The sequence below is a fragment of the Lepisosteus platostomus genome, chromosome 27, assembly GCF_059453375.1.
Source record: "Lepisosteus platostomus isolate fLepPlt1 chromosome 27, fLepPlt1.hap1, whole genome shotgun sequence".
Classification (NCBI taxonomy): domain Eukaryota; kingdom Metazoa; phylum Chordata; class Actinopteri; order Semionotiformes; family Lepisosteidae; genus Lepisosteus; species Lepisosteus platostomus.
Window position 1 is genome coordinate 8,767,457 of NC_142637.1, and position 9,953 is coordinate 8,777,409.

The window sequence follows — 9,953 nt, forward strand, 5'->3', positions numbered from 1 at the left end:
GACTCGCGTTACCAGGCGACGGGGTCTTGCGCGTTTCTCTCCGCAGCTTCTCACACCTGCCCACCGCTCCGCCCTGCGAGTCTAGCGGCCTCACAGGCAGACAGACCCCGGGGTCACGGTTTTCCACCGCCGGACCGGACCCTCCCCTGCGACACAGCTGCGCTCCGCACCCGGAAACGGTGGTCAACGGTGAGGGTTTTCCGCGTTAAATACCAGCCATAGTAAAATACAGACTACGTCTTAATAGTCTCGTCCACTCGTGGCTAATTTTTCGTAGTGGCTGCCGTAGTCTTATTTTTCTCTTTTTTTATTCTTAATAAATGTGTAAACCAATTGCTATTGTATTCACTCCGTCCTTAATTCGCATTAAGAAAAAACTACAAATCCCAGATTGCCAAACGCTTTCTAAGGTCGTGTTTGCGTGGCAGGATTTCTGGGACATGTAGTCAATTTTAAATGTCATGTGACAAATGTGATCTTGAACACGTTTTTGGTGCAATTATTTTTTAAACATACACAACTGGACAGTTTCTGAAATGACAGGTTTTGTATTTGAAAAATTGTCCGAATATGCCGCATTAACAAAATTAAATGAAGAGTTATTTTGAATTACTGGTCATGTCACAGCGAAGAGATTGTTAATAAAGTTTGGTTTCCCTGCGCATGTACTGTTTGACCGGAAGTTACAAGCGTGTGTTGTTGGTAAGGTAGTCGTTCGAAATGTTACTTATAATGTCTACAATACTTGTTTTAAAAATGAAATTAATACATTTTTATAACTGTAAATGTATGTGAATAGTTTGTGTGCTTGTACATGCTATTTAAGGTTTGCTAAGTTTGGTAGCTTTTAAGATACATTTGTTTCTAGATTCGGGACACCTCGTTGTTACTTTTTAAAAATAACATTTCACTGTGAGATTTGTAATTATCTAATTAGGGAGTGTTCTTACAATGTAACCTTTGTTTTAGGAATTATAAAATGACTTCATTTTAACAAATAAGATATTAACAAATCCTCTCTGTAATCAATATTAGCGCCCTTCGATCTTCACGTAACTATTTGTGACCTTTCCGGTTTAAAAATTATTCAGTGACCGAAACGTCTGCGTGTAATGTTTTAGATTAAGTGTGAGAAAGGCATCGACTTTAAACTGTTTGTCCACGGTTTTTAATTAATTACGGTACGTTACAGATGTATTAAGTTGCGTTATCCATTAATTACTCGTTAATCACTACTTGTTGGTGTTCTGGCGGGGCTGTGCAGCTCCTTCTCAAACCCCCGATAGTTCACCATTAAATCGCGGGTTTCTGAAGCTTATGAAGTTTCTTAGTGATAAGATAAGCATCTGCTGGTTCTCTGGTTCCAACGATCCTCTGTTTTGAAGTTCAGAGCCCTGAACGTTAACCGCGGATTAAAACGCTGCTGTAAATGTGGATTAAACTTTAATTCAATGTATTTATAGGCCCGATCGTCAAGTCATCGTCTGTCGTCCTCCAGTCCTGCGCCAGTGGCCAGTGGAGAGCTGTGGAAAGCGAGCAGAGGAACTGCCCCCAGGTCTGCCGGAGGTCCCTGTTGTGGGGAAAGTTTTCCCACAGCCGTGTTTATTGTGAGTTCACCTTGTCCGTTTTCAGGAGGTGTCTTTTTTTTTTCCAGCAGCCATATCACCCTGCGGCTCCCAGCTGGCAGCCCCACTGGAGCCCAGCAGGTGTGAGCCTGGCCAGTACCTGGAGGGGAGACTCCTGGGAAAGCTGAGGCTGCTGCTGGAAGAGGTGTTAGTGGGACAAGTAGGCCCTAATGCATCCCTCAGATGAGAAGTAAAACTGAGGTTCCGACTGTGGTCATTAAAAATCCCATCACATTTTTCAAAAAGAAAAATGTTACCCCAGTGTCCCGGCTAAATTCCCCCCCTGGCCTTCACACATCATGGCCTCCTAATAATCCCCCTCTCTGAACTGGCTCCATCACTCTGCTCTCCTCCCCACTGAGAGCTGGTGTGTGGGGAGCGGACTGGCGCAGCATCCAGGTGGGGCTGCACATTGGTGGGGGTGGAGGGGATCCCCATGACCTGTAAAGCGCTTTGAGTGGAGTGTCCAGAAAAGCGCTATAGAAGTGCAATGAGTAATTATTATTTTTCCTGAGTGGGGCGCCGCGGGGTCCCATCTGTGTGGTGGGTTGTTGTTGTTGGTGGTGCTGGACTGGTGGAGCAGTGAGAGTCTGACCAGTGTCTCCCCCCACCCCCCCCCCCCAGGGCCCGGTGTTTTACCCGCGGCCGAGCGAGAGAGCTTGTCCCTGAGCCCGCGCGCCCGCCAGGATGGATTTCCAGCACCGGCCGGGGGGGAAGACGGGGAGCGGGGGGGTCGCCTCGGCGTCGGAGAGCAATCGGGACCGGCGCGAGCGCCTGCGGCAGCTGGCCCTGGAGACCATCGACATCAACAAGGACCCCTACTTCATGAAGAACCACCTGGGCTCCTACGAGTGCAAACTGTGCCTGACGCTGCACAACAACGAGGTGAGCGGGCGACCTGCGAGCAGAGCGCCCCCCGCTGTCCCGGCCTGGGGTTAACGCCGCTGCCTCGCTGTGCTTTGTTTTTCAGGGTAGCTACCTGGCGCACACGCAAGGGAAGAAGCACCAGACCAACCTGTGAGTGGAGCTCAGGTTCTTTGGTTGTGTGTGTGTGGAGCTGTCAAAGCGTCCGTCTCCTTCAGCCCGTCTCTTTCACTCTGACCCGTCTCGGCTGCTGTCTGCCCACGTCTGTACGTCTGCGTGCCTGTGTCCTGCAGACCCTGCTCTGACCTGTCTGTCTCTCTGACCTGTGTTAGTGTGAGTGTCGGCTTGGCTCACTGTCTGTTTACTTGCCTGTGTGTCTCTCTGTCTCTGCCTTTTTGTCTGAGTGATCATGTCTCCCTGTCTATCTGTGGGTGACCCTGTCTCTCTGGTCCTGCCTGTATCTGCTGTGGGTGACCCTGTCTCTCTGGCCCTGCCTGTGGGTGACCCTGTCTCTCTGGCCCTGCCTGTGGGTGACCCTGTCTCTCTGGCCCTGCCTGTGGGTGACCCTGTCTCTCTGGCCCTGCCTGTGGGTGACCCTGTCTCTCTGGCCCTGCCTGTGGGTGACCCTGTCTGTATCTGCCTGTGGGTGACCCTGTCTGGCTCTCTGCCTGTGGGTGACCCTGTCTCTCTGGCCCTGCCTCTCGATCTCAGTGCGAGACGAGCAGCCAAGGAGGCGAAGGAGGCCCCAGCCCAGCCCGCGCCGGAGAAGGTGAAGGTAGAGGTGAAGAAGTTTGTGAAGATCGGGAGGCCGGGATACAAAGGTGAGGCATAGCCCAGCATCCCCTGCCTCCGGGTCTGGAGACTCCCGACCCAGTGGATCTGTCCGTGCAGGCGAAGCAGATGCAGTTTGCCAAAGGAGGGGGTCCCCATAATTCTCCTGAAGATGTGCTCCATTAACTGTACCCCAACCCTGCCCTCCGACTATAGGAGCTAATGAGAAGAAAGTGTCAAACTGGAATTTCCCCTTACTGAGTGGGGTGTTACTGCTTGTCATCAGAGAGTTTTTGGGTCGGGGGTACAGCTGGTGTGAGAAGTCAGGCCTCTTGAGATCCCCAAAAATGTTTTAATAATCCCTTACTTTAAAATGATGACCAGAAATATTGGTAGAAATGTCAAATAAGCCTTATAATGAATAGCAAAATAAAGCCCAACAGAAAAGATTAATTTTCAGCCTTCCCCTTCTGCTGATGCTTTGCATTTTGGTAAGAGATTCAATGCTGTCACTCTAGAAAAGGGTACAAAACAATTCTTCTTCTTTTTTTGCAATAAATTCTTAATGTAAAAATGACATAGCTCTAAATATTTCACTGTCAAGATTTAAGAAGAGTGAGAATACCTTCTGTAAGGCTTAGAGGATGAATATTAGCACAGAATCTGCATGTTGCATACCACTGAGTCTCTAAAATGCTTGTTTTCTTGTTTTTAATTCATAATGGAAACTAAATATTCTTTCCCTACAGTGACAAAACAGAGGGACCCAGAGACTGGTCAACAGAGTCTCCTTTTCCAGGTAGGATTGAACAGACCAACTCTCAGCTCTGTTTATCCACCTGCATCCCTCAGAGCAGGAATGGTATATAGTGTACTCTCCAGAGTCTCTGCTGACCCCTCAGCGCAGGAGTGGTACACCCCAGTCTCTGCTGACCCCTCAGCGCAGGAGTGGTACACCCCAGTCTCTGCTGACCCCTCAGCGCAGGAGTGATACAGCAGACACACTGACCCCTCAGCGCAGGAGTGATACAGCAGAGACACTGACCCCTCAGCGCAGGAGTGATACAGCAGAGACACTGTGAGCTCCCTGTCTCCCCAGATCGATTACCCCGAGATCGCAGAAGGCATCGCCCCTCGTCACCGGTTTATGTCGGCGTATGAGCAGCGAATTGAGCCCCCCGACCGGCGCTGGCAGTACCTGCTCCTGGCTGCCGAGCCCTACGAGACGATCGCCTTCAAGGTGTGCGGGGGGGGGCGTTGGATGGTTCATTGATGAGTGGTCATTGAGACTCCAGAAAGTTCCAGTTCTGGGTTTAGGGATTTAGGAGATATACGGTCTTGGGGAGCAATTAACTTTAGTAGCATAAAAGCCATTATGCTCCTTGTCTTGTCTCTTCCTACGTTCTTTTTAAAAAGTAATGTAACCTGACAGAAATCGCTTGTTTCTGCTTGTTGTGTTGGTTTACAAAGAACAGCCTGCAGCCCGAGCTTTTGTCCCAACCTTGACCTTCTCACCTACATATTTCACTCACTTGGTGAAGGATAAAAGTGTTTTTGGTGGTTTTTACACTTGTTTGCCCCTGGTTGCTGAGGAGAGGCCTGAGAAGGAGACTCGGGTTGGTCCCCAGTTAATCAAACTGATCTGATTTGCCCTCAGGTGCCCAGCAGGGAGATAGACAAGGGCGAGAACCGTTTCTGGACACACTGGAACAGAGAGACCAAGCAGGTAAGGGACACGCACCTGGCAGGTGGACCTAAAGGCAGAGTAATGATTAAGACTGGGTTTTAATGTTTTAATGGGACATCAGGGCAGTAGCTCTGGTGGTCTGGCTGTGCCCAGTGTCTGTATTAACCGCCTGTGTCTCTCTCTGTCTCCAGTTCTTCCTGCAGTTCCACTTCAAGATGGAGAAGATTCTGCCCCCTTCCAACGGCCCGGTGCCCCCGATGGGAGTGAAGAGACCCCCTCCCCTGATGGGAGGGATGCCTCCCCGGCCCCCGCCCAGCGAACCCATGCCCCCCCCTCCACCGGGAGGGATGCCCATGCCCCCCCTGCCCCCCGGTGCGCCTGCTCCCCCTCAAATGCCCCCCCAGCTGCCTCCTGCCCCAGGCATCCCCCCTCCTGCGCCCATGCCCCCCCTCCTGCGGCCTCCCCTGCCGGCCGAAGGCCCCGGGGGTCTGCCCCCGCCTCCGCCAAGTGCCCCATAGTGCCTCCCTCTCCCCCCAGATCCTCTCCCTAACCCCCCCCTGCACTCCCACCCCACATCCCTCTGTGTTCTCCACGCCAGCCCTGTTTACTGCGGCCCCTTGACCACACTTTTCCTCTGTCCTGCGTCTGGAACTGGCCTGCAGGGCCGTTTGCCCTCGTCTCTCGTTTTTATTTCCCCAGAATAAATTTTTTTTTAGAAAAAACTTCCAAGCTGTGAGAGCCTGTTCCTAGTTCCCACAAGGCAGGGACTCACCTCTGCGGTTGTGTTGATTGAGATGTGGGGACTCGTATGAAAGTCCTTCCAGGCGCTCCTGCATCGCACACCGGGTTATTTTCCCCTCTAATTGGTGTCCAGGTGCGTGTGGCTGACCGCCGGGTCCGGGGTCTGTGTGGCAGGTGGTCAGGCTTGTGCCTCTGTCCCTGGCTCGGAGTTGCCCAGAGGCTGGGGTGCCCAAGACTCCTCAGGAGTGTGGGTGAGCCCCATATTCGGACACTGCTCCAAGCCCCCCCCTCCATGACCAGGCCTCTCTAAGCTGTGTGGCACAATGGCCAAGGTGCTGCCAGAGCTCGTTAGGCCCTGATTGCTTAATTATGTACACAGCTGGCCTTCGTGATCCCTTTAATTGCATGGACTGAGCAAAAGGGGGGTGTTAACTTTTTCACCCAGGGAAATTGGATGACCAGTCACTCCTTTTTTCTTATAAATGATGTCAAACCTCATTGTAAGGTTAAGCTCTGACCCCCCACTGGAATTATTCATACATAGTGTTGGTGTCCTGAATCACTATACAATCCTGGAGTTGCTGGGAAAACAAGCTCGGCCAAAAGGGGGAAACAACGTGTGCCCAGACTCCGGGGGTGCAACTGTGCTTGACTACCGGAACAGGAGAGGCCCCCGATGAGGGAGTCGGACACGGTACCCGGCGGACTGCTTCGAGAATCGAGCCGCACAGAACCCGACACCCCAGCAAAACCAGACCCCAGCTTTCCATCGTCTCGCCTGGCAGGTGACTGGGATTTAAACCAACTCCCGTGGGTTAAACTGGTGGCACCTCGCTCCTCTTTTAGCCCTACATCTATAAATGCATCTAGAGCGATGTTGGTGTTCATATACCTTTTCTCTTTGACCGCGGCGATGTCTGAACTATAGATGTGAATTTCCATAATTTCATTTTTGATACCCTGAAAGGCCTCGTACAATTAATCAAACGAACCGAGTGTAGCGATCGTAATTGACACGCCTGCACCGTTATTCTGAACAAACATGGCGTCACAAGACCGTAAAGTGAGCTCTTTTAACAGAAGTGAACTACAGAAGTCAAAACTTTAATTAGACTCAATCGAAAAGACAGGGCACAAGTCGTACTCCCACTTGGGGCTCGTCTCTCCGACAGCGAGCGACTCTCACTGAAGTGGTCGAGTTTGATCAAGCGCTGCCTGTCCTTGAGCAAGCAAGTCGTGAAAGGGGCGTTGTGTTACAGGTTCTGACTGCTGTGAAGTCTCAATATTTATTTATCATAGAACCGTAAAGGCCCAGAAGGTCCATTTGTTTTAAAGGTTAATAGAAGATTGCTTATTTACTCGGCTTTAATTTTATGAAGTATCAGCAACTGAGGTTTTTTTTTTTGACAGCAATAATTGGGTTGCTCATTTCAGGAGGGCATTTTAATCTTTGTCTAAACTCAAAACTGGATAGCCTTTACATCTATAATGAGAAGCCGCAGAAAGTAGATGTAATAAACATCTTGTGTCTCATCTGGACACCCAGGCGTGTAAGATGTGTGGAGAGACCAGGGTCCGACAGGGAGGGACTGCACACACAGAGGACACGAGCTCCTTGTGGAGAGAATAGACTATAAATGAGTGAGGGGAATGTGAAATTGAAATAATTGATCAATCTCACCATGCACCAGTTAATTTAAGACTAGAATTAAAAAGAAATACCACAGTTTCTGGAAGATGAACTACGCTGTTTTCAATAACATAAATATCAAAGAGCAAATTAAACAGGAAAATGGAATTATTTTTGCAAAACTACGACACAGAGGAGGCGTCCCAGGCAATATTATGGGGTGCAATAAAAGCAGGGCTTGGAGGGGGGGCGTCTCTATTTGCTCATATAAGAAACAGGCCAATTTGAGAAAACGGCAACCTGGATTAAAATATATTGAGCAAGATTATTAAAAAGACCTGCTCAAAAACTATAAAGAATTTATTAAAAATTAGAGCAGAAATAACTAATCTGCAAGCCGTCAAAGCCGAAACAAAATTCAAGTTGTAAAACCGAGGTCCTGACTCTCTGTGGTCATTAAAAATCCCAGGGCGTTTCTTGAAAAGAGTAGGGGTGTTACCCTGGTGTCCTGGCCAAATTTCCCATTGGTCCTTACCAATCATGGCCTCCTAATAATCCCCATCTCTGAACTGGCTTCATCACTCTGCTCTCCTCCCCACTGAGAGCTGGTGTGTGGGGAGCGGACTGGCGCATCATCCAGGTGGGGCTGCACACTGGTGGGGGTGGAGGGGATCCCCATTACCTGTAAAGCGCTTTGGAGTGTCCAGAAAAGCGCTATAGAAGTGTGAGGAATTATTATTATTATTATTATTATTATTAAGTTGCTGTCGCAAAACTAATATGAATTGGGAGCCGATGGAAAATATGAGCAAGAAGACTAAAAGACAAGCCACATCCAAAATGAATACAATTCTTGTTCCAGCGGGAAGGCTTTTGCATGATCAATTAAGGAAAGACCAGCAACCTTCGTTGAATATATTTAAAAAAAAAATGTATTTATTTTAACTGTAATTTAAATTGAACAGAATGCTACCTGTTCAAAATACTGACCATAAGAATATATGAATTGAAGTAACACATAGTGAGGAAATACATAATCCTATCTCTAACCTTAAATCTAACACATCGCCTGGGACAGATTATCAATTTGATACGATGCAAAGAGAGCAGTCAGCTCCTCTACATCTGCCTGCTGACAATTGGATAGTGTGAGGAAGAGATCTTCCCCCGGCTGAAGAGAAGTGCTTATTTCTGTTTCAGCCAAGGAAGAGGAGGAATGGATTAGATGGGGTCTTGACACGCTGTCTCCCTTCTGAGTGTGGGCTGTTGGAGCTATGCTCCAATCACACCCAAAAGAGTGGGGGAACATTTGAGCTCGAGTTATAAATTTAGACCTGTTATATTCAGGACAGACAAACACAAAACAATTTTTTGGCGTGCTCTACATATCATGAAACACAGCGATGATTGAAAAACAGAGGCCATTTCTCTGTGTTGAGAACCTCTAGTGGAGTGGATCAGACAAAACCCAGGATAGAAATCTATGGACAAGAACATATGACTGGGCTATATGATGTCCTCTTATATTTTGATCAACCTGCAGAATCTCTTATGGGGGCTTCTGGATATTCTGGTCATATATCTGGGGATAAACTAAATATAGAAAAAAAACAAGTTCTATTTTCTAATAAGGTTAAGAATTAAAAGGAAAATTTAAGTTAAACTGGCAATTAAGGTCTTAAATATCTAGGAGTGTGATCAAGAGTGTAATTTTAAATTGAAGGAGATGGATTGCTTGTAGACAAATTTCCAATACAAACAGTCCTGGGGCATAAATTATTAGCAGAAACTGTGTGTACCCTGGATAGTTGCATCAATTATGATATGGCTGAAGGTTATAAAAACCTATAGATAAGAGAGAGAGATGAAAGTATTAAGATGGATGGATAGTTTACATCTCAGTTTTCCTTGTGAGAAGTCATGGACAACCAGAGGGGTTACAGCATTATGCACCAGGATGAGCTTTGAAAAATGATCACACCAATATAACAGTGAAAAACCAGACTTCTTCAACGTAGGCATTTCTGCCTGAAAACAAAGTACGAAACAAGGTCACTATTTTATTTAGATTTTTTTAGAGCTGTTTGCCAACACAGTAATGAGAAAAAAAAAATCATTTCAAAGTTATGCCCTGATGTTGAGGAGATGAAAAAAGGACTCGGTGGAAAATATTAAAATAAGATGGGAGAAAAAGAAATGAAGACAGGTTATCCGCTGATCAGTGGATGAGTGCATGTAGATTTCAGAGCTCCACAGGTTCACAAACTTGGAAAAACGTCTGCTGGAAAAACCTGGTTTGTTTCTTCATCAGTTACAAGCAAAACAAAAGGGATCCTGTTCACAGCTCTGGAGGTTATGCGGAGAGCAGATAGCACATCCTTCACACATATCCTGGAGCTGCCTGTGGATACAGTGTTAATGGCAGTTCATATACACAAGACAGTACGCTCAGTTATACCTTTTGAATTCTCAGTTATGTGGAAATTCCTTTGATCACGTTAAACCACAAGACCGATACATACTGGGAATTCGTCTAGCTCCCAGTCAAAACGGCAATCACGAGTAAAGGGCTTTAAAAGAACTTTCAACATCTGGACTGTGGATTCATATTGTGAATGAAGTTTACATGTCAGCA

The 9,953-nt window shown here is 47.6% G+C and overlaps 1 protein-coding gene across 2 annotated transcripts; it reads left to right on the forward strand.

Annotated features, from left to right (window-relative positions):
- The first annotated feature begins 49 nt into the window (after nt 1–49).
- On the forward strand, nt 50–5,677 carry sf3a2 (splicing factor 3a, subunit 2). 2 transcript variants are annotated; one of them, XM_088621952.1, is made up of 9 exons: nt 50–189; nt 1,464–1,607; nt 2,250–2,510; nt 2,596–2,642; nt 3,201–3,310; nt 4,010–4,059; nt 4,360–4,500; nt 4,918–4,986; nt 5,139–5,677. In XM_088621952.1, the coding sequence occupies exons 3-9, from the start codon at nt 2,313–2,315 to the stop codon at nt 5,463–5,465; spliced, it is 942 nt and encodes a 313-aa protein (XP_088478078.1). In that variant the 5' UTR covers nt 50–189; nt 1,464–1,607; nt 2,250–2,312; the 3' UTR covers nt 5,466–5,677. The 2 variants fall into 2 exon arrangements, with proteins under 2 accessions (XP_088478078.1, XP_088478077.1); XM_088621951.1 differs by lacking the exon at nt 50–189 and adding an exon at nt 545–702.
- The last annotated feature ends 4,276 nt before the right edge of the window (nt 5,678–9,953 follow it).

Excerpts from the sequence above, each read along its gene's own strand:
- sf3a2 (XM_088621952.1), top strand. The coding sequence starts at position 2,313 with ATGGATTTCCAGCACCGGCCGGGGGGGAAGACGGGGAGCGGGGGGGTC. Across the intron at positions 2,511-2,595 it reads TGACGCTGCACAACAACGAG|GGTAGCTACCTGGCGCACAC; the intron begins GTGAGCGGGCGA and ends TTTGTTTTTCAG. Across the intron at positions 4,987-5,138 it reads GGAACAGAGAGACCAAGCAG|TTCTTCCTGCAGTTCCACTT; the intron begins GTAAGGGACACG and ends CTCTGTCTCCAG.